Here is a 24,548-nt window from a genome sequence, read left to right as displayed (position 1 = left end):
ACTCTTTTATGGACAATAAGTTCTGTGGGGAGTGAGGAAGCTCCGTGTGAGTGAAATTCTGAGTGAATGTGTGTTGATGATATAAATCTCTGCCTCTGACCCATGTGAAAAATTGCAAAGTCCCCTCTGCTAAGTCTTTCTCTGGTCCATGTTCAGATAGTAAAAGGGTGTGAAGAAAATATCTGTCATAGCTTTCTCCCACCAGATATTTATGGCTTGAAGATGAATCCCCTGCAGAGAGGGCTCCACTGAGATTAACTAAGCTTATTTCTTGATCAAGCTGTGTGCTGTCAACCCTACCTTCTTGTTTTTCTCTATGTAATATCTCTGCCTCTTTGTCCAACTCTTATAATAAACACTAAGTTTCCAGGGTGTCATGGTCTTCCATACATGTAGGGGGCTCTCTTAGAATGCCTAGGCCACCTTGTCCCAGGTCCCAATCCCACGAAAGGGCTTAAAAAAGTCCCTATATTCTTGGGATAAAAGTACATAATTTGTCATTAATACCTCTGTTTTTGCCACTGATGCACAATTTTGTGGTCCAATCAAGAGTTTCTGGAACAGGTGAAATTTATGTCTTTTTCTTAAGCTGAAAAACTTATTTCCATAGACCATAGGTTAAAAAGGAGCATACTAACTTGAGAAAAAAAAAAGTATGGTCAGTTTTTTCATAATCTTGTGGAGCACATCCCCTTTCCACTAGAGCAGAGCTAGGAAAATGGACAATGTATTGAGGAGTCACTGTAAAAAGAGCTCAAGGGGTTCCCAGGAGTTGCAGTTGACTCTGGGAAACTATTCAAGACTGAGCACGAGTGTGCTTACACTTCCTGTGACTGTGACCAAATGCCTGCTGAGAATCAACTCAAGGAGCGGGGCTTGTTTGGGCCTATGATTTGAGGGGACAAAGTTAGGCATGGCAACTAAGTGTGAGGAAGCCAGTTACAGAATCCACAGTCAAGAGGTAGAGAGCACCCAGGATGTGGACTGTCTATAAAACTTCAAGCATTATTTCCTATCTAACTTCCTCTATCCAGGCACCATCTCCTAACAGTGCCATTGACTAGAGACAAATGTCCAATCACATGAGCTTATGGGAGAGCATTTCACATTAATAAAACGGTATATGAGATAGATGACTCTAGATTCTGGGGAGGAGTGGGGCATGATCTCACACCTATCAATGTGCTAAGGCTTCTCATATTGCTTCAAGTTCCAGTCTAGGGGCTTCCTGTAGTCTCCTTTAATCAGCTCTCTTAATATGTACAGGAATGAGATACTGAGAAAAGTCTTATTTTTAGGGAAGAAATGGGAGCTGTGAGAAGCTAAGCCAAAGGCTCAGGATCTACACAGCAAGGCAGGAGAATCTGGGAGCCATGCTCATGGATGCAGACAGTCAAGGTCCTGGAGTATCTCTGCACTCCTCAACAGAATGCAGGCTTTCCACCCCATGCCATTGGTCCCTGCTGGAGGTTTTCTAGGTTGAAGGCAGTTTTATTTATTAAACTAACAATGTTATAACAAGCATCCCAAAGATGACCTCATCTCCAACCTCATTGCTAAACAAAGAGCTGCCTGCTGCCTGCCAACTCAGTGCTCCTTGCTTTAAAATTTTCCTTCCTTACTTTATATATATCTGAGAACCATTTTCCCTTTTATCCATCCACAGCCTCAGCTCCCTTGGAGAATCTTTAGACACATCTTAGGACATCCAAAGCCCCTTCATCCATGTTTCTGAGATGTTGGGGACACCAATCAATTTAAGGAGAAAGAGATTCCTTGCTGTGAATGAACTACCACAGCTGAAGGATCTTTGACACAGAAGACTGAGGGAGACAACACCAACATTAAAGAGAAGGGAACATGGCATATCATCTACTGCTGCATAGCAAACTTCCCTCAAAACACAGTGGCTAAAAACAATACACATTTGTTACAGAAGGTTCAGGAGGGTGTTCCTGGTTCAAGGTCTTTTATGAGGTTTTAGATAAAATGGCCAGAGCTTCTTTCAGATGAACACTTGATTGAGGATAGAGGATCTGTTTCAGAGATTGCTTTTGCAGTTGAGTTTCTAGCCACACTAGCTTCTCAACAAGGCTGCTTATGAGATGGCAGGTGACTTCTGACAAAATGAGAGATGAGAGAGAATCTGAGCAAAAATGAGAAGGAGGAAGGAAAGTGGGAGGGGAAAAGAGAGGAGGGAGGGAAAAAGGGATGACAGAGGTGCTATGCACACTGAAATGTGAATCTAACATCTTTTATAAACTAAGCCCAGTCATGAACAGCATACTTTTCAGTGTCATCACAACCATGGGATAAAGTTATGGAGGGGAAAGACATAAGAGTGTGGATGCCAGAGACAGGAATTGGTTAGGAGCATTGTAGAGACTAGGGGCTAGAAAGTCACTCTTGGACATTTATATGTTTTAAAATCTTTACAAGTTTGTTTATTCACTATTGTGTGTGCGCATGATGGGAAGGCATGCATGCCACAGCCAGCATGTGGAAGTCAGATGACAACTTTGTAGAGTTGGTCCTCTGCTTCCATCTTTATGTAGGTGTGGGGGATATAACTCATGTACCAGGTTGTTGCTACATCATTACCTGTTGAGCCATCTCATGAGGGCTGGTGTTGGAACTCACTGTGTAGCCCTGCTAGCTTCTAAGTCATAGGAATGCTCCTGCCTCAGCCTCCCCTCCAAATATTGCATTACAGGTATCAGCCATAGTTTTAAAAAGTTTGTGTTATCCCTTCTTTAACACCTAAAATATTCTTGGTGATCACATGTGCCTACAGACTTTAATCAAAAGGTCCCTTGTCTTTCTGTCTTTCAGGGCTCTTAATTTGTTCTCCAAGTCAGGGTTTAAACCTTAGGCTTAGATGGGCTGAGCAAGTGCTATACCACTGAGTTACAACCTCCTGTCTGTGCTTCTCTGAGACAGGATTTTGCCAGCTAGACAAATTCATGATCCTTGTACCTCAACCTCCCAAGTTCTGCAATAACAGGTGTGTGCCACCACACCCAATGCCAGCATTCTAATCAGTAGTAAATACAAGCTAACACTATGGACCCTCCCCCTCATGGAGTAGAATCTAATATTTCATAACCCCTTCTCATTAGGTGCCTAATAAGAAAGGAGGTTCACCAGTCAAGGAGCCACACTGTAATACCTTCTGCTGAAATCTAGTCTTGGTACTCCCAGAGAAACATTCCTATCACTCATCCAAAATGGGAAATAGTGAGTCTACCTTTTTCTGAGCTTTTTCTGTGTTAAATTTAGAGTTGCCCTTCAAATCATTCCTAGTTGCCAGTTCTGCTGGGAAGTAAATCCATATTAAAACACAGAGACAAGGAATGGAGGAAGGAAGAGTAAGTTGATGACTACTTGTTAAATATTTTTAATTCCAATCTGGAGCTTCTACCCCACCTTTGATCATTCAGTTCTTGGATAGAAGCTATACACACCTTTATATTTATAATAGGCCTTTATTAGTTCCAAGGCTGGGCAGATATCTATATCCTATGCTATTATTAAAATCTGTTTCCTATCAATAACCCCAGGTTATTACTTACTATGTTTCATCTGGGCTGCTCTTAACTCCAATTGGACAGCCCTCATGGTCATGCTATCTTGACTTTTAACCCATGATGTCTTTCTCCTCTCTCCACCTTCTTCTCTCTCCTCTAGTCATCTCCTCTGATCCCAAGCTCGAGAATACCAAGCTTTGCCTATCTTGATTATGCCCAGCTATAGGTGTAGGGATCATTATTCACCAATCAGAAGTAACTTGGGGACAAGGCAACATAGCATCACTTGGGTCTACATGTGGACTCTCTTGTCTTTGGAGCAACTAGGCCTTAGGAGCCCGCAGTTAGTATTACAATGCATAGCAATACACCAAACCTCAGCAACCACTGAAGGATATAATGGAATTGGAAACATAAAGTCAGTGAGCTGTTTGTCTTGGAGAGTAAGCCTGAGTCTCTAGGAACTGGGAAGAGCCATGAACATGTAACATGGATTCATGGTAAGGTATTGTGAAGTTTACGGACACAGAATCAAACCAATTTGCTGTTTTCAAATCCAGTGCTGACTTGGCATCTCGGCATCTCTAATTCTCATCTGGACAGCACGGCTGGTCAAATGAAACCAAGCCATGTAGGGTTGTAACCTGGTGCAGGCAAGGTGCTTAGAACTTTGTCTTGCACAAATTAAAAACACCATAATCACTATTTATTTTTATAGAAGGTATTACAACAATGGAAAGCTGTCAATTTCCCTCACTTAACAAGTACTTACTGAATGTACATAGCAGTGACCCTAACAAACAAAATCTTTTTTCGAAAGGTGTTTGCTTACAGGTGATAGTAAGGTGGCAAAGATTATGAGACTAAAACAAGTAAAATTATGCCACATGATCATGATGAGCAAAATAAAGTACAGAAGACAGTTCTGCAGGAGGGAGAATGTTCTAGGAATAAGCAATAATGAGTATAAAAGTCTGGAAGACTTGTTGGGGGCAACAGGAAGAGGAGGAGGAAGAGGAGCAGAAGGAGAAGGAGGAGGAGGAGGAAGAAGAGGAGGGGATGCAGCTATTAGGAGAACACTGTCCTTGCTTGCAGGATGCAAAGCCACTGGCATTTTTGAGAGGAGAGACATCATGTAAACTATGTTTTAGTGTTTTGTTTATTTTAGTGTTTTGTTTTAGTTTTTTGTTTTTGGTTTTCCCCCCAGAGAAATCTTTAGCTTGGAATCTTCCTGCCCTTGTCTTCTGAGTATTGGGACCATAAGCCTGTCCTGTTATAGTGTTTTAAAAACTCACATTTCTCCATCTCTCTGTTTCTGTTTCTGTCTCTCTGTCTCTTTCTCTTTGTCTTTCTGTCTCTGTCTCTCTCTTTGTCTCTCTGTCTCTCCGTGTGTCTCTCGCTCTGTCTCTGTCTTTCTGTGTGTAAGTGTGTGTGTGTGTGTGTGTGTGTGTTTGTTGAAAGTATGGGGAGTGGAAAGAACAGTTATGTGGGAAGCCACATGTGCCGTTGCAGAGTGGCACTGACTACTGCTGGCCACCACGCATAAGTTTGGACAAACAACCAATGTGTACATATGCAGTAAAGTTTTTTGCAAAGACACTGCCTGGCCCGGGCATGATAATGAGGTTCTGTAAGGTACTGAGAGTATAACCAATCAGATGTGAGACATGCAAATGAGGTATGATAATGAGGTTCTGTAAGGTACTGAGAGAGAGTAACCAATCAGATGTGAGACATGCAAATGAGGTATGATAATGAGGCTCTGTGAGGTACTGAGAGAGAGTAGCCAATCAGATGAGGAACATGCAAATGAGGCATAGTGCATAACCAATCCGGGTGTAAGACACGCCTCTCCTAGGCCTATAAAAGCAGCACCAGTTCTGGGCTCGGGGTCTTTTCGCCTCTACAATCAAGCTCTCCAGAAGGATCTTCTCTGCAGAAGGATCCTGTTGCAGCGTCGTTCTTCCTGGCCAGTGGAGCGCGCGCGCAAGACAGTTAAGGGTTTCCACTGACTCCACAGTCCACACTTGCCCCAACCAGGGAATTAGAATGCAGTAAGTAGGGATGGGAAGATATAGACATTTCAGCAGACATTTCTTGAGGGCTTTATTTTGAGAATTTTCTATATGAGTTCAATGCATTTTCATCATATCCTACTTCTTGCCCTCTCTAAATCCTTCTCTTTCTCCACCCATATCCCTGTCTCAAATCCCCAGTTTATGTCCTCCCCTTCTGTAATTCACTTGCACAAAGGCAGACTACTGAGTGCAGGTAGACTTGCTTGTGTATGGATATGGATGTATAACTGACCACTAGGGTTTGGGCAACCTTTCTTGTCCCTGAAGAAAGCCAACCCTCCCTCAGAAGGCTTTGAATCCCTGTAGCTGTTCACCTGGAGGTGGGGCTTGTGATCCTACCCCCATCTATATTGGCATTTTGATCACTGTGGTTCTATGCAGACAGGCACACTTGTGAGTCTATAGGTGCCACATCCCTACTTTGTCCACAAGATGCTGTTTTGCTGCAGCCTTCCATATCTTCTGGTTCCTAAAAAGCATTCTTCGGCCTCATTGTATCTAAATCCTTAGATTTCCTTGTACCCTAAATCCTTAGATTTCCTTAGACTTCCAAGACTCCGGTCTTGGGGTGTAGGGGTTGTGTTAGAGATGCCACATTTTTGTAATAGAGACTCATTGCCATACATATACCTGGGACTTGACTGGCTGTTGCTTTCTGGAATAATGATCAGCAGACATTTTGGACAACAAGATCAGCAGAATTCACTAATGATCTAATGTAGAGTGTGAAACTGACAAGGATAAGAACAGGGAAACCCTGTGAGGCCTGGCTCTCCTCTTCATTCATAGTTATATCCCTACTACCTAGACTCAATAAACAAGAGCCTGGCCCACAGTATTTAGTATTCCTAGAATGAATGATAAGGGTGAATCGGACTTATAGTCCTGTTTTGAACTTTGAAAAATGCCAGCTAAAACATCTGCAGATGGACAAAATGCTGCTGAAACACAGTTTCAACAATGGCATCGAAGCTCTTCAATTCTATTCCCTGAGTGGAAGCTGACATCACAACATCCCCAAGCCCCACTGCCAGTGACAGAACAACAAAACGACTCAACAGTGGCTGGGGCAGAAGGGTGTTTTCTTATGAAACATTCATTGTAAGCCAACAGCACACACACAGAAGCATAGGCTACCAGAGGCAGGATGTAGAGTTCAGTGGCAGAACTTCTGTGCCTGCTTAGCCTGTTGAAGCCCTGGGTCAAATCCCAGCATCAAAACAAAACAATTTTTAAAGGGTTTCAAAACACAGTCAAGGCTCTGCTACTTCTGTATTCTTGAAACATAATCAGAAGAATGGGAATAGGCAAAGAGTTCATGAGGTTAAGACTGTCTATGAAATACTGTATTTGATCATATTCTAAATATGATGCATTTCTACTAATACACTGTACTATGTCGGAAATACACACACCATGAGACAGATTTAAGTGGCCACACAAACCAGAAAACCAGGTTTCACTCATTTCTAACTCTTCCTCTCATACATTCTTGAGCTGACATTCGTAAGGACAAAGGTGCTGTCATTTTTTTTTTCTCAGTAGTCAGTTCCAGGCTAGACATTACTAGCTGCTTTGGGCAGTTTTCAGTGATGTAATTGGTTAAAAGCCAGTTCTTGAATGTATCTCGTGGAAGCATTTTCTGTTCCAGATACAGGTTATGAGTCTTGTATTGCTCTAGTCTCTGGGGTCTTTTTGCACTAGTTGTTTAGGCTGCTTGATTGACTCAGAACTTCACATTCCCATGGTGGCCTATGGCATCTGGTAGGTTGGGTTTCCCATGGTTTCCTATGTATTGGCTAGCACTGTTCAAGTGATTTGGACCATACTTGAAATGGAGGTCTGTCTTTAGCCCTCTCTGCTGAGCAGGACTAGTGCATGGGCTCAGCCACTCCCAAGAATCCTCACAGAAGTTAAGAGTAGTCCTAGATCTCAGCGGTTATGATAGGCTGGAGGTGTTGTGTGTGTGTGTGTGTGGGTGGTGGTGGTGGTGGTGGTGGTGGTGGTGGTGGTGGTGGTGGTGGTGGTGGTGAAGTGAGTTCATGGGCGCTGAGTTAACAAAGCATGTGCAGGTTTTTGTTTTGTTTTGTTTTGTTTTGTTTTAAGTAGCTATTTTGGGCTACAATGACAGGGCAACCTTATATTCCTCAGGCCACCCACAGCATGGCTACTATCCCACCTGTGTCTTTCAGGCACAGTGGCAGCCTCCCACTTGCTCTGATAGTGCTGCCCCCTTCGTCCCGCCCCGCCCTCCCCAGCCTCCCAGAGTGACAGCTAGCAGCCCTGGACAGGACTAGGCACCGCAGGACCTTCCCTGCAGCAGTTAAGGGGTAAAATGTGGCTTCACCCGGGCCCACGCGAAGTTTTCCAACAGCGGTGCAGGTGGGTCCTGCGCGAGCACGAGCTGGTGGTGCAGGTGTGTGTGTGTGTGTGTGTGTGTGTGTGTGTGTGTGTGTGTTCTCCCTACCCCTCATCCCAGTCCGCCGCACTGCACCTTATTGAAGCGCAACCCCACCCCTTAGCCCGCGTGTCCCTTTAATTCGTGCGCTCCTCAAGGTCCTCTCGTCCCTCCCTTCCCGCCGCCGTTGAGCCTCGATTTCCCTCCTCCCTTTCCCTTCGCCCTAACCCGCCTTTGCTCCGGCCCGCCCAGCCCAGGACTCAGCTGTCACTTTACTTTTGCGCGCGCACCTCACAGGTCCTCGAGCGGGCACGCGCCGGCGGGGGCGGGGCTAAATCGCGTCGCGGGCTCGCGGGCGCGACACCGCGAGGCCGACGTGGGGCTCGCGCTGTCGCGGGCTCTCAGGGCAGGCAGGGCGAGCGCGCGCTTGGGAGGGGGCGCGCGCGGACGGCGGGCGGCGGCGGCGGTGGCGGCGGCGGCGGCTCGCGGAGGCGGCGGTTTCACTCCCGGACTCGGCGTCGGAGCCGCGGCTGGAGCGCGGGCGACGCCGCGAGGTGAGTAGGTGAGGGCGGGCGGGCGTGGCCGCGGCCAGAGCCGCGGCGTGGGGCGCGCGGGGACCCCACGCGGCGAGGGCCAGCCCGGCGAGATCCCCGCCCCCGCCGCGGCCTCGGCTCGGGTGCGCGCCCGCGGCCCCGCAGGCCTCCCTGACCCTGCGCGTGTCCGCTGGGGCCCGCGCGCCCCTCCCCCGTCCCGCAGAGTGTGGCCGTCCTTCGCCCACGAGGACCTCTCCCCTCCCCTCCCGAGCCCACCGCAGCCAGGAACTAAGTCTCCGCAAAGTCCAGGATGGATGTCGCGGCGCAAAGTGCCCGGCTGTCCGGAGCTCTTCCCAAATTGCATAATTGCTACAGGAGGTGAGGGTGAGGGAGTACCCGCTGGGTGTGTGCGTGATGCCCCGGGGTGTGGGTTGTCACACTGGTCTTTTGTAATGCCCGATGCTTGGCACAGTTTGGCTCCGAAGCCAGTTTTCCTCTGGCTTCTCTGCAGCACCCACTGGCCTGATTGGAAACTGGATTACCCTTGTCCTCCCACCCCCACCCACCCCCTCTTCGCTACTAATGTTTTGATCCATTTGCCCTTTTCCAATTCTAATGAACATAAAGCCTGGCTTCTTGTGTCTCTTTTTCCACAACTAACCAGAAATGCCCCATCCATCTTCCCTAAAGGAAATTAAGGCCGCATTAGAGAGACATCATCACCCTGGGCTTGGTGGCAGCTCTTGGACTTATTTGCTGATTTGCAAGATTCTTATCCTCTAACCTTGTATTTTGTAATTTTGAGGGTCTACTTGAGTATTTCCATTTTAAAGTACAAAAGAATGTGCTAGGACTTACCTCTGATTACCTTACTGTTTTTAAGATTTTTTTAAAGCTCATCTTAGTTTTAAATCCTTGGATTTTGAAAAGCATGCTCTAGAAATGCAATCTTGGGAATCTAAATATTTGTCTTTCTTCAGGCAGTCAGGATGCTCCTGGGCGCTTGGCAGTCTTGTTTGTGGGTGATGGTGAAGATGGAGTGTTTTCATATGTCATACCTTGAGCTCTTTCCTCTAGGGCACAGCACTTCCCTCAATCAGGTGCTCCACTTTTATTTTCCAAATAAATATCTTTTCAGACACTTGGGAAGCTGGATAGCGCTACAGGTTTGGCGTATAATATAAAGTATTTTATGTTTTGGAAAAGTTCAGAAATCACAAGTAGAAAAACTGGTATGCCAATGCAAGTTCACATTTTCCTGTTGCAGCTGCACAAATGAATACTTGCTTTTCTAAGTTTTTAAAAATCATGACATTTGATGATTTGAATAGTAATGTGGACTTGAGTACTGTTGGTTTCATCGGTGGGATTTGTTTAGATCCGTAAGTTTTTCTGAAACACGCTAATTTCACTCACTATGTGCTGGGAATTTCCAGAGCCTGATGACATCACAGAGCACATAGTCAATAAAGCTCAAAAAGAATGAGTGTGTTTAAATACCTAAATGTAATATGTTTATATTTAGTTAGAAACTAAGGGTTACTTGAATCTGAAGTAAAAATATCACTTTAGGTGTCTTAAGATCTTTGAAACTGTCATTGGAGGATGTATTTGTGTTTAGATCCCTGGAATTTAGCTTCCTTCTAGGTTAGGGAATTAGCTCTTTAGGAATTAATTTTAAAATGCCAGAGAAGTTAATATGTAGAAGTTTTAATTCAGGGACCTACTCATTTTTACTTTAGAGAGACAAGGCACCAATTTTATACATAGTTCATTTGAGTGACCTGCAGAGGATTTCCTCTCATAAGAGTTAATTGTGCCAGAGTACACAATCATGTTGTCCCCTTTTTTCTGTAATCAAGGATTCAGAAAACACTCAGCAGAAAGTCTCTTAAGTCTTGACATTTGAATAGGAGATACAGAGCCTTTGTCTAAATGGTTTTATAATGCTTATCAGTGTTCTCAGGAGGATTTGTCATTTGTACGTAAAGATTTGGATCGGATAAGGTATCTTAGATCAAAAATAGAAATAATTTTTTAAACTGTAAAACTAGAGAAATTATGCTTCTGTTTAGCCATTTAATTGCTTTCTGGGGAAGTGTTCTGGTTGAGCCCAGGCCTTCACATATACGCTTGGCAAGGGCTCTAGAACTGAGCCATACCCCCAGACCTTTAATAGTAGTTTAGTAGTTTAATCTTCTGGTATTCTGAAGTAGTTGAGGAAATTTCAGTTTCAGATTATGGCCCATTACATCATTGCATAGTCTATTCAGTATTATATAGTTTACACATTACTAGGTGTGCACAAAAGAGTATTGAAATGTGTGCACTTCATGACTGATGCAGCACACAGCAGTCACAGCTGTGCTTGCAGTGTAAGGCAACTACTTTTCTAGAGTTCTTGTGTTTGCCATGTGATGGATTGCCTCAGGTTTAGGATACATAGAACAATTTCTCACTGATTTCACATCTCTTAAAAGTTTGCTCACAGTACCCTACCTTGAGAGCATCTAATCCTAAGAATGCTTCTTTCTGTTTCCCTGCTTATACATAAGCCTGCTTAGCTAGCATGCTATATAGCACATACTTACAAGGTTTTTAACTTTAGATATATTTTAACTCAAAGAAGCAAGCTGAGAAAGAATACAAATATTAAATCCAATAATAAGAATGTTAAAGTCAAATAAGAAAACCCAAGAAATATACTCAGGCTTTTAGAGCTAGACATGAAACATAGAGACATAAAATTTCGGTATTCTGTTAAGTGACTTTATTGCTCATAAAAGGTGTCTTAGCCGTGGGGAATGATGCTCTCCACTTACAAGAGAGAGGGAGAGCAGTCTCAATGTCCTGTGAGTGTGTGAGAGCTATTTGGACAGACTTACTGGATGTCATGAACAAAGGGACTAGGGATGAGGATGGTCATGTCATATGTAGTGTCTGTTGATGCTTTATCGCTGTGCTTCCTGCTTCTTCCAGTACTGTGCTGTGCATATTTGTCTTATAAGCTTCTCATAGAAAACTTTCAGTCTGTTAAAGGCCTGCATTTAGAAAAGCTACCATGGTTTTGAATAAACTCTAGGATGAGCTGATGGTGATGAATGTTGATCAGAAGTACTGGGTCATGCCTTTGAACTAGGTAATGATAATAATAAATTGTATTTGAAGTGTCTGTTTTTTGTGTGTACTGAAGTTTGCTCTTGACCATGTCAACAACAGTTTTATTTCAGTCTTAATTTAAGAGTAACCAAAATGGATCCTTTTCAAGAGGACTTTGGATAAAACTCTTTCTCTTTATCTCTTCCCTTCCCCATGTATGTGTGTTTTACCCTTGATGGTGGTGGTGGTGGTGGTAGTGCTGGTGGTGGTGATGACTCTAGTCACAGGCAGTCTCGTTTTTCAAAAGCATGTCTGAGCTGAAGCTATATGATACTCAAAGTGATTACTGGTGACTTGAGGCCCTGTAGAGTCTGAACATGACTTTTGTCAGTTTCATTCTAGGTCTGTCAGCTTGTTAGGTCATACAGGATGTGATAGTAAGGACCAACCTGGGGCTGATTATAATACAATGAGATTGGAGAAGGGCTATCCATTTCTCAGTGCATTTTTGTGTCACTATCTAGGTTATAACGGCTACCTAGGTATCAAAGTATTACGGGAATTGAGTTAGTCATCAGAGCTGCTCCAGGAGCATGAACTCAAAGCAAAGTGAATTCTGAACCTCTAGGGAGATTTCCTCCAGACTGGGAAAAAAGGAATCCTTCAGTGTCTCGGTACACTCTCTATCTGTTGTGCAACATGGTTGCCTAGTCGAGCTGGATCAGAGCCCACACCCTCCTAAGCTTCAGTTCTTATTTAGGATCACATGGTTTCTGTTCTGTTATCACAAAGGTTACTTAAAACAATTTCCCAGCTTAGAGGATTTTAAGCTTGGCTCAGCTCTAAGGATGTATTGATTGGATATTAGCGTGGCAGTACCACTCTCTCTCAGCCCTGTGCCTTTTTACACCGACTTGTCAGGACACTTTGCAGGTCTCTTTACCTGTCTGGACATCTCATAGCTGAGCCCAAAATGCTTCTCCCAGTGCCTATAAAAATTAGGCTCTCAGTCCTTTCTCTCCCCCCCCCCCCCTATTTAAAATACTTATTTTATATTCTGTGTATCGATGTTTGTTTGCATGTATGTCGTGCACCATATATATGCCTGGGTGCCGAGGGAGGCCAGAGAGGGTGTCATATCACCTGGAACTGGAGCTATAGCCCATTGTGAGTTACCATGTGTGTGTTAGGAATTGATTCCAGTCTCTCTGGAAGAGCAGCCAGTTTTCATAACCCCTGAACTCTCTCTCCAACCCCTTCTGGTTTATCTTGTGCCAGTTCTTTTGAGATATAATTTACCTTATAAAAGTAACCCCCTCCATTTTTGTAAATGCTGGCGGTTGAACTTTGCTGAGTGTGCACTGTCCAAAATGCCCCTCCAGCCCCAAGGCTGCCATCTTAAAAGGTATAACTTAGCCTAGGGATTGCAGGTAGCTCAATGGCAGCACCTGCCTATCATGCCAAGATCCTGAGTTGAGTCCTCAGCAGTACAAAGCAAAGCAGAACTCCGAGGCTTTTCTACTATAAGCACTAGTTAATTTAAGAATATTATTATCACTCAGTAGAAACTTTCTGCCCATTAGAAAACACTTTCCTGTACTGTCTCTACATTCCCACCATGTACCTGTCTAGACATTCCTTACAAATGAGCTTGTACAGTCTGGTCCTTCTGGCTGGCTTCGCTCACTTAGCATAAAGATTCAAGATCTTTCTGCTGAAGCTTGCAGATGCCAGACTTCATTTGTTTCTGTGCCTGAGGTATATTGTCATGTGGATGCACCATGCTTTACCCGTCAATTAGAGAACATTTGAATTGTTTTTACTTTCTGCCTTGTGAATAAAATTGCTACCAACATTTGTTTCTAAATTTTCCATGAATGCAGAGAAGAGAGGTTTTAGCAAACCCCAGAGTTATTTGTTCTATAAATGGGCAATTCTCATTTTTATACCTAATTATACTTCTTTTGTTTCATGGGCTCTGTTTCTCTTCATTATGAACATACCTTGTTGTAGTCCCTACCACAGCAGAATAAATGACATGCCATTCTTTAATCCAGGATCTAAGATGTCCACTGAGGCGCAGAGAGTTGATGACAGTCCAAGCACTAGTGGAGGAAGTTCTGATGGAGATCAGCGGGAGAGCGTTCAGCAGGAACCTGATCGAGAACAAGTTCAGCCTAAGAAAAAGGAGGGGAAGATATCCAGCAAGACAGCCGCGAAACTGTCAACCAGTGCCAAAAGGTAGCCAGCCGTTGTTAGCACTTCATTTGAATTTCCTTCCTTGTACTTAGTTGATTTTCTGGACTGAAGGTCATAGGGTTTATAGATTGTCTCCCCTTTTATATGATGTGGTCTTTTAAAAATGTGCTTTTTAATTGTGGAAACCTTTTTAAAGTCATGGCATATTATAAAATTGGCACTTGTAGTGTTTTGAAATATTTATATCTTGATAGAAAATGTGGGTAGGACATTATAAACGTATAATTTGATTTATGGTTATTTGATTGTGAATATATGCTCAATGACACAGAATTGGCATTGAGAATCTCTTGGCTGGGGCTGGGGAGTGAGGCTGATGGCTTAGTGAGAACAGTGTTGGTTGCTGAGTTTAGATTAGCATCACCCATATAAAAACTGGGAATGGTATGCACATTTGTAATCCCAGCGCTCTGAGAGGAGGTGTGTGTGGTATGTGTGTGTGTGTGTGTGTGTGTGTGTGTGTGTGTGTTGGACACAGGTGGATTATTATAGCTTATTGGCAATCAAATCTTGTCCAGTTAATGAGCTCCAGATTTAGTGAAGAGATCCTGTCTAAGCAACAATGAAAACTGAACCAATACAAACAGGGAGTGATAGGGGAGATAACTTCTGTGGCTAACACATACATGCACATGAACACACACAATCTGTTGAAGTAATTATTAAGTGATAATTTAGTATCTAATCTCCTTGTTGGTAAGGTCAGAAATGCTAGTATTAATGCATCTTGAGTTCATTACATTAGGTGGTAGTGGTGGTGGGTTGCTCCTGATGCAGATTTCTTCTTTCCCTAGAAGACAGAAAGATCTTGAAAGAGGTACTTGGATGTTGGTCTATCACTACTTTAACCACTTACAGTGATTGGCATGTCGGCGGGCTTAGAGGGAATCTGATTTGATAAGGTTACATCATAGCTTGGTGCTTGGAAGATAATTTGAAAGGCAGATTATATTCAGTGGACTCACGTTTGTTTGTGATTTTATACTCTTTAATACATTTTAAAAAATAAAAATACCAAATAAGAAGTAGGGCTTAACATTAACATTAACATTAACATTCTTTTCACTACACATAACTTCAGGTACAGGAAACTCTCCGAATGTTGGATGACAGCTTTATGAGCCATTGGATAATAGGAATTATGGAACTCCTTTCCTATAAAAACAAAAACTGTGTGTCCTTCCAACTTCTCCTATCCACAGGCCTGGGATGAATCTTTGCAGGCCCTCTGGTGAGAGTTATGGTGACTGGTCAGCAAGCCATTTAAACCAGCTAGATGTAGGATGTCCAGCCTTTTGGTAGCATGCTCTACAAATGTTTTAGACCACAGTCCTAGCTGTCCTAGATGCATGCAGCCTGTCCCTGTGTATGCTTCCTGAATATTCACTTTTTCCTTGCCAGGATCTCTTACTACTGTTGAGGGAATTACATGAAGTCAGATAGCTCCAGGTATTCACCAGTTTAGATTGGAACATGATAGGGCAGGGAAAATGCTTTTGTTTCTTTATGCTGTTATACCCCATGTCCAAGGAGACTTCTCACGGTGATCTCTCTCCTTCTATGGCACAACATAAAGTGACCTGCTCCTGCCAAGTAGGGCTGGGGCAGGGTAGACAAGAAAGATCAGGAGTGGAGAAATACAATGTTTAGGGAGGTGGATGGGTAATACTGTTCAGTTGAGATCTTATGCAGTTTCATCTCGAAACTCACATCCAGCCCTGGGCTATTGACTCAGGACTGCTTCAGGCATTTAGTTAAGGGGAGAGAGAAGAGAGGGCTAGACAGGTCTGTGGGGAACACACCTGTTGAACTGTCCTTGACTCTTCTGTGATTGATAATCACTAGAGATTTCTCTTTTATCTAGCTGGGAGCATCCCTACCAAAAAAAAAAAAAAAAAAAAAAAAAAAACAAAAAAGTCAAGACAGCCTTTGAAGGAAGGTATACTGTTTAATGTGGACCTTTCAAGTTCATGGTTCATCTTTTAATCCATTTACCACAATGTTTTAGAAAGCACACCCCAGTGATTTCATGAAAAAACTATGGAAGGAAGACCATCTCCAAATAAAGGAAAAACTGACTTTAGAGAGGTTATCTGTGCCTAGTCCAGGGTAGTACCAGCTTGACACCCAATAGGAAGTAATACAAATACCACTACAGTAAAAGGCATCTTTTAGCTGCTTCTCCGAGAAAGCAGTCTCTTCACTGGCAAAATCATTCTGTTTAGCCTGTGATCAATGCGTGTCTTTTAGGTTCCCTGATGATTTACAGGTGGCAGTATGTGATCCCATTTACTATGGGTTTTGTGTGTAAAAACGCTGCTTGTTTGATAAGTGGTTTAAGAAATGAAGGTTTGTTGTCAAGGTTCCAAGAATGTGGGAATATTGAGAATAGTGGGGGGAAAAGAGATCCTACCTTCATCCCCACACAGTAGCACTGTCCCTGCCCAGGGCAGCCAGCTCAGTCATGTCTTGCTGTTCTACAGCTCTGAGCTTGTCTTGGGTAGCGGAGTTTCAAAATAAAATTTTAATTTGTATTTAAGAGAAATGAAGAATCAATGTTTAGATGAAAAGTCTTTCTAAACACCATTATTCTATGAGATAAGCAGTAACAGTAAAAGGCTTGGGCTTGGTACCCAGGTTGTAATACTTCGCAGCTCTCTGACCTGAACATAACCTATTGTCTCTAGTCGTAGTTTCCTCTTGTTTCAGTTTTGGGGATGTACTTGAGATAGACTCAGACTGTGTAGCCAAGGCTGGCTAGAAACTTAGCATACAGCCCAGGCTGGTGTTGAACCTGAGATCCACCTACGCCAGTATCCCAAGTGCTAGGATTACAGGTATGCTAGCATGCCCAGCTGACTCGGTTTTCTCTTTTGCTGTGGTGATTTGGAATGTTGTAAGTATCTTGCTTATAGTAACCTCTAGAAAATGGGTGCCATCAGTTAGACTTTATGCCACTTACTGCCGTGAGGCTATCCGTCAGTTCCATTTAATACAAACATTAACCTGGGGAACTTAGTGTTGTCACTAGGGCAACTCGGATGCAGTAATTAATCCATTTTGTAGTAACTCAGGAAAAGGGCTTTTCACTTAGGGGCTCAATTCCTAAGTGAATTGTAATGCTAGGATTGTTGGATTAGTAATTACTATAATAAATGTACTATAATTATAGAATTAATGTATTTTAGAAATGTTTCCTTAGAATATCTCATTTTTGAGGTTGCAGAACAGTTCCGTATTGAAACAGTAGTCTGAGCTTTTGTCCTTTCTAAGAGGGAAGGTGCATTTCCCTTTGAGAGCAGTTTTATTTCAAAGCCTGGAGTGTTTCTACCTCATTTGCTTCTCTTAGAGTGCCTACACTGCTCTGTGATATTTGCAGATATGTACTTAGACATTTATGTGATGTCTAATGTGACAAATGTGTAGTTTTGATTAAATTACTAGTCACCGCCATAAAACATCTATTTTGAGGTCCTCATTGAATCAAATACTTTCACATTGATATTTTGATAAATAATGAATTTTAGATCAGATTTATTCCAAATTAGTTTTTCTCAGAGTTGATATTATAATGTTAGTGAGATTTCAGTGAAGTGCCAATTTAGGAAGAGTATTTGGTTTTCAACTTCATGGTTTTGTTAGGCTGAAAGGTGGATTTCAGTTGTTCTAATGTGGTTTTCCGTTCTATGATGAACTCAATGAAGTTTGCTTGTAATAACTGTGTTTTTTTTTTCTTGAAGAGTGTATTTTAAAACTTTTCAGTGTTTTGGAGTCAGCAAGCATTTTACAGTTGATGCTCACACTTAATTAATGATGTATTTTAAATCAGTGGTCTCTTAAAATGACAGGTGTGTGGTACTTATCAGCATTCAGAATTCTAGGCTTATGTGCACTAGAAAGTTTTTTTCTAGAGACTCTTTTGCCATTAAAAATATGCAATAAAATTAATGTGATGCTTTCTTGAGAATTCTTGGGAAGGAAATGTTTAGTTGGTTAGGAGTGCTGATGTGTCTTAAGGCATGCAGTCTGTGGGGATATAGAAAGTCTAGATGTGGGAACTGGAAGGATTGCTTAGCAGTTAAGAGAGTCCCAGAACTCATATCAGGCTGCTCACAACCACATGTATCTCTAGCTTCAGGGAATCTGACATCTTCAACTGGCCTGTTCACGGCATACATATACATGGGCATAAACAAAAATAGAAATAAGGTTCATCATTGGGAGGCAGGTAGATGGATATCTGTGAGTTGAAGGCCTTCTAGGGCTACACAGTGAGAATTTGTCTAAAATAAAACATTAGGAGGAGGAAGAAGACAAGGGAGGGAGAGAGGAGGAAGGAAGGTAAGGAGGAAGGGGAAAAGAATAGGGAGGGAGAAAAAAGTACAGGTGTAAAGAAAGATCTTAGTAGCTAAAGTTCTAGTTCCTCCTGCTTCATGCCCACGTTCTTGCTGTGCTGAGACCTGGGTGAGTGAGTGAGTAAACTTTCTATAACGGAAGATTTGTGTGTGTTACACTGCTTCAATTTTCTGAAGTGTGTTCATATATCTCCCATCCTGTTGAGTCTGAATAAATTATGACTGACAAGCACCCACTTTGCATACCTTTATTTTATTTTATTTTATTTTATTTTATTTTATTTTATTTTGAAGCACTGACTGTGCTCAGATCATGCACTCCTTCGACACAGCTTTATGTTAAGCCAGGTAAACAGGCAAACATGTGATCATTGCTCCTGAATCTCCAGGGAAGTGTGTACATTTACTAACTGTGTATCACTGAATTGGGTGTTATGTCATATTGGATGATGGGAATTGGAAATAGTCAGTTATCTTGATGGTTTATGGCTGAAACAATTGTCTGTTAAAAAGTCACCTTTTAATTTGCCTTGGAATATAAGTGTCTCATTCTTTCTTCTTGCTTGTGTATAGTAACCAGTCTTATCCTGAAAATGAGGACAGATAAAGCAGTAGCTGAGAATTCTGTGTGATTTGTTTAATTCACTCTTTTATTGGGGAGGGGGTTATTTATTTATTTTAACCTTTCCTATTGTGAGTTTCCTGTTGTGAGTTTCCTATTATGCACTCCTGTTGTGTTTATCTCCCTGTTCTCTCATATCTGTCCTTTGCTTTTGCAACTGCCCTCCAAAGTAAAACACACACACACACAAAACAAAAAAACAAAGCATAGAAAAACATCTCATCATGAAAGCTGTAGTATGTCACAGTGTGTCCCATGCTATATCCCTCTGTCCACATACTTTCCAATGTCATTACAGTGAGTCATTGGTCTCTGGTTTGAGGTTTCTGGCTTCTGTGACACCATCAATATTGTATTGGTGAGGACCAGGACTCCTTTGGTTATCTTGTTGTTGACCTGTGTCATGGAGATCTTGCAGCTTTGGAACAGCAGGACTGGCCCTTTCCTGCATCTCAACTGTTCTCAGATGATAAAGATTTTAGGGTGGGTCAACTCAGAGTCCTACATCTGGGCCTGGATGGTAGCTGAACTGGTCAGTGTACCAGTCCTCCCTTATCTACAACACCAAGGTGAGCTGTCCAGCACTGCTCTGGCTAGGCCATGCAGTTCCACCATTGGCTGGAGTCAGGGTCAGGTCTCAGGTTCTCATGCACTCTGGGCTGGCTTGCCTGCACCCACACCTCAAGAGCCAGCTCCACTCTGCTGCCCAGTCAAGGCACGGGGCCCACTCTCCAAGTGCTACAGCCTGTGAGGGGCTTAATTTACTCTTAGTGGCCTAAGACTATCATGTGACAGGTACACTCTAAGGGTGAAGTATTGATACTTTTTCCTTTTTTTCCTCAGCCTAGGGACAGTACTAGCTGTCTTCCTTACTCAAGACAGAAATGTAATACATACCACGATTACAGGTTTTGGAGAATTTTAGAATTGCTGTCATTTAATTCACTAGGACACCTTACAATTATTTAAATGGCAATTCTTTCTATAATCCTTTCTGTCTAGAGAAACAGCCTTGATAAGGTAACAGTAGTTCAAAATATATTGTAATATATTGGCTTATTGCTTAGAGTTGTTGAGTTTATCAGGAAATTACTTTTTGAAATGAGTAATTTGTAACCATAGTGGCTGGGAGAGAAGTGTGGGTTCTTTTGGGGAATTCTTTGACAGGAAATTATGGTTTATTAAATACTTATTTTGGTATTTTTAATTGAAAATCCCAATAAAGTTCTTTTAGATTAAAACTGGTTTCCAGCTGGTACAAACGTGTAATCTTAGCACTTTGGAGTTCAGGATCACCATAACTGTCCTCTGTCTGAGATTCAAGCATCTTTGGTTGGTAAGGGTACTCTTTGAATGTTTCTTTTTCTAATTTTGCAAACAGTTTATAAATGTCCCCTGGGAGCTGGAAAGGTGGGTCAAACATGAAGAGCTTGGGCTTCTTCTGAAAAGATCCGAGTTCGGTTCTCAGCACACACAACAGTTACAACTGACTGTAACTAGATGGTGTCTGTAAGGGATTGGATGTTCTCCATAGGGCTCTGCACACCTGTGCATCGACTTATACAGGTATACATGCATATACATAACTTAAAACAAAATAAATATTGTAAAAAGTCACTTATCTCTCATAACAAATCACCTATAGTGGGAGTTTCCTTTTTAATGGGGAGCAATACGTTTTTGGCCATCCTTCTTTCCCTGATAGTCCCAGCAGTTTTAATTTCTTTTTAATATTTATTTTTGTTTTGTGTGTATGAGTAATTTGCCTGCATGTTTGTCAGTATACCACAAGCATGCCTAGTGCTAGAGGGGGGCCCAAAAAGGTCCTCAGATCACCTGGATTGCAGTCTTAGACAGCTGTGAGCTATCATGGGATTGCTGGGAATCAAATTAGGGGTCCTCTGGAAGACCAGCTAGTGTTCTGTCTAGCTAGATGAGCTGTCTCTCCACTCTTAGCTTTTGAAGAAGCCTTGTATATGTCTGTGGTTTTAACTCTTTTATTTTTTATTTTTCTACGTAACTCTGAACAACTTATTTTTATGTAATTATACATAATTGTTTTATTAATTAAATAATATATTAATTAAATAATATATTTGACAGCTTGCTCTAAAATATTAGGATTAATTAGTTTATCTCACCTTTTTAATTAAAAGAATCACTATTGGTTGTCTTTATACTCTAAAGAAGATATTTAAATTTTATTTCCTTCACACTTCTGTAGTATTTATTGGTTCTCTCTTTGAAAAATGGAGATATTAATAGTTTCACTGTGTGATTTATTTCATGCTAACCCACAGTGAACTGTAGCTGGTTTTTTGTTTTGTTTGTTTTAAAATTTATTGATTTTTGTTTTATGAATTTAAGTTTTGCTTCCCTTCGGGAGGCATGATTAAGGTGTCACATCCTTGGAAACTGGAGCAATAGATGTTTGTGAGCCACCTCGTTGGGTGTGGGGTGTTGGGAGCTAGGAACCAAGGTCTCTGCAGGAGAAGTGAGCACTCCAGCAGCAGAACCCTCCAGGAGCAGATGTATTAGCTATAATTAATTTTATATTTTCAAGGGCCAACATTTATGATGCTTAAAGAGTCCAGCTACAACCTATCTCTGTGTACTGACAACCAGTTTACAGTTGTGGACAGTCAGTGCTAAGCTGAACAGCATGTGTGAATCAACTCAGAACATATAGATCACATAAGATGTTATTTGATTAAAATTGGATTGCACTTAAGTTTCCTACATACTTCATTTATGATTTTCTTACAGTGTTTTTTTGGGGAGGGGGTAATTTTTATTTAGTTTTTTCTGCCCTTGAATCTTTTATTTATTAATTTTTATTTTTGGTGGTACTGGGTGTTGTGTTTTATAAAAAGATAAGGAAGAAGGAATGTGTTTGGTGGATGCAACATAAGGTGTTGGGGAAGAGGGTGCCTCTGTGGACCCATGCCCAGGCATCCCTTCCCCCCTGAGGTACCAGCTGCATGAAGGGAAAGTATAGAAAGTATAGAATAGAGTTTATTCAGGGTGTGGGAAGGGAATAGAGGGAGTAGGGACAAAGAAAAGCAGAGAGAGAGAGAGAGAGAGAGAGAGAGAGAGAGAGAGAGAGAGAGAGAGAGAGAGAGAGAAAAGGAAGAGGTGTAGAGGCTGGCTGTGAGCACATGGAGAGAGGTGGGCAGGGGAATGGGGAGAGAGAGGGTGAGGAGCAGGAGGAAGAGGAGAGGAGAAGAGAGCAAGAGAGTGAGGAGGGGGCAAGCAGCCCCTTTTATAGTGAGTCAGGCACACCTGGCTGTTGCCAGGTAATTGTAGGGTGGAGCCTAGATGAAATGCCAACACTGGGATTCAAACCCAAGGCTTTAGATATCTGGCCAAGTGTTCTACCACAAAGCCACACCCCCATTCCTTTTGAGCCTTTATTCTTATGCATTCTAAAGCTTTTACTCTGCCAATTACAACCTGTGCTGTTCCCCACTTCAGGCCCTTTTCCTTTGTAGTTTATTCTCCTGCATTTTCCTCCTCCACTTCTCTGGAGGGTGTGAGTCTGTGAGTGCTGACCTTGCCATGGTTAGCCTGAGCTTACAGATATTTTCATTTTGAAAATGTTTTATGCTTCTTTTCAGCCCCTGATACTTGCCTTTTCACTTTTTAGTCACACTTATTCATATGCAAATGTAGGGTTTGTTATTTGCTTGTTTTTTATCAGTTTTGATGTCAGTCATGGTGTCTCAACCCTGAGTCATGCAGATTAGAGACATGAACATTATGTTGTTGTTGGTGTTTCCTTAGCAAGTTAATAGCAGTCCTGTGGGAGGAATAATGTTACAACCAGAGTTTGATCCCTGAAACCCACAGGGTGGAAGGAGAAAACCTGGTCTTCCAGGTTGTCCTCTGACTCTCTCAGGTGTGTATATGTGTGTGTGTGTGTGTAAGAATATAATAAAGTTTCATAAATAAATTAAACAAAGATACAGAATAAAATAGTTTGAGCATAAATGTCTGTTATTTCAATCCTCATTAAGGTACTCAAGTTAGCTGCCACTCATACATTATCTTAATTATGCAGCTCTATTAATAATCTCACTTATAAACAAAGCTGCTTTTGAGAGTGGTTTATTTGCTTTTACAAATCCTAAGTTTTATAAGGCGTGAACCATAGTTAGTAGTGCCTGGAACACTCACAGGCGTGCCAGGGGTACTCTGCATGTACTTAGGATGTTAGGTGTGGTTACAGATCAGAGTAGAACACTGTGCCTGATTAGGTTGGGGGTATAGCTCATTGGGAATGCTGTGCTTAACATCTATGAGTCCCTGGGTTCCATTAATAGCAGCTCCCAACTGCAATAACATGAGGACATAGTTAAGTTTAAACATATTGTCTTTCTTTATGTCATGCTCATGTAATGGCATTAAAATATTGAATGCAGTATTCAGGTATAATGCGTGCAGTATTCAGTATAATGAACACAGTATTCAGGTATAAAGCACAGAGTACTCAGGTATTTATAGCACAACGAATGAATAGTATTAGTATTGAAAGGTCTGCTATTAAAGCCATCTGGGTCTCAGGTTGGAATTAGATATTGACATTTCTTTATCAGTTGATTGGGTCAGCCAAAATGTTTGATTCAATTTACTGTGTTCAGCTTTGTGTCCTGTAAGGGAACGTTCTAAGACAAACCAGAAGTTAGAATTTGTATTAGAATTTATTTTCTTTCTTTCTTTCTTTCTTTCTTTCTTTCTTTCTTTCTTTCTTTCTTTCTTTCTCTCTCTCTCTCTCTCTCTCTCTCTCTCTCTCTCTCTCTCTCTAATTGATTTATTTATTTTTTATTAGATATTTTCTTTATTTACATTTTAAATGTTATTCCCTTTCCTACTTTCCGCTCCGAAAATTTCCCTCCCACCTCCCCATGCTCCCCAACCCACCCAATCCCATTCCTGGCCCTGGCATTCCCCTATACTGGGGTATAGAACATTCCCAAGACCTAGGGCCTCTCCTCCTAGTGATGACCAACTAGGCCATCCTCTGCTACATGTGCATTTAGAGCCACAAGTCCCACTATGTGCTTTCTTTGATTGGTGGTTTAGTCCCAAGGAGCTCTGGGGTTACTGGTTAGTTCATATTGATGTTCCTCCTATGGGGCTTCAACCCCCTTCTCTAGCTCCTTCATTGGGGACCCTGTGCCCCATCCCATGGATGACTATGAGCATCCACTTCTGTATTTGCCAGGAACTGACAGAGCCTCTCAGGAGACAGCTATATCAGGCTTCTGTCAGCAAGCTCGTGTTGGGATCTGCCATAGTGTCTGGGTTTGGTGGTTGTTTATGAGATGGATCCCCAAGTGGGGCAGTCTCTGGATGGTCTTTCATTCACTCTCTGCTCTGAACTTTGACTCTGTAATCCCTTCCATGGGTATTTTGTTTCCCCTTCTAAGAAGGATTCTGAGCTTCTGGGCTAATACCCACTTATCAGTGAGTGCATGTCATGTGTGTTCTTTTGTGATTGGGTTACACAATCTGGATATCCTTCAGATACATCCATTTGTCTAAGAATTTCATAAATGTATGGTTTGTAATAGCTGAGTAGTACTCCATTGTGTAAATGTACCACTTTTTCTGTATCCATTCCTCTGTTGAGGGGCATCTGGGTTCTCTCCAACTTCTGGCTATTATAAATAAGGCT

The 24,548-nt window shown here is 42.1% G+C and overlaps 1 protein-coding gene across 10 annotated transcripts in view; it reads left to right on the top strand.

Annotated features, from left to right (window-relative positions):
* The first annotated feature begins 7,857 nt into the window (after positions 1-7,857).
* Ube2e2 (ubiquitin-conjugating enzyme E2E 2) overlaps positions 7,858-24,548 on the top strand; it is a 320,722-nt gene continuing 304,031 nt past the window's right edge. For 4 of the 10 annotated variants that reach the window (XM_017315959.2, XM_017315956.2, XM_017315957.2 and 1 more), the window contains exons 1-2: positions 8,632-8,914; positions 13,693-13,876. In XM_017315959.2, coding sequence (XP_017171448.1) covers positions 8,851-8,914; positions 13,693-13,876 — 248 coding nt within the window. In that variant the 5' untranslated portion in view covers positions 8,632-8,850. Of the gene's footprint in view, positions 7,988-8,335; positions 8,558-8,631; positions 8,915-13,692; positions 13,877-24,548 lie in introns of those variants that run through there. The other 6 variants (XM_017315960.2, XM_006518012.3, XM_017315958.2 and 3 more) reach the window with 5 other exon arrangements.

Source organism: Mus musculus, chromosome 14 (assembly GCF_000001635.26).
Source record: "Mus musculus strain C57BL/6J chromosome 14, GRCm38.p6 C57BL/6J".
Taxonomy (NCBI): domain Eukaryota; kingdom Metazoa; phylum Chordata; class Mammalia; order Rodentia; family Muridae; genus Mus; species Mus musculus.
Note: the sequence above shows the minus strand (reverse complement) of the source record. Positions and strands in the feature narration are given on the sequence as shown.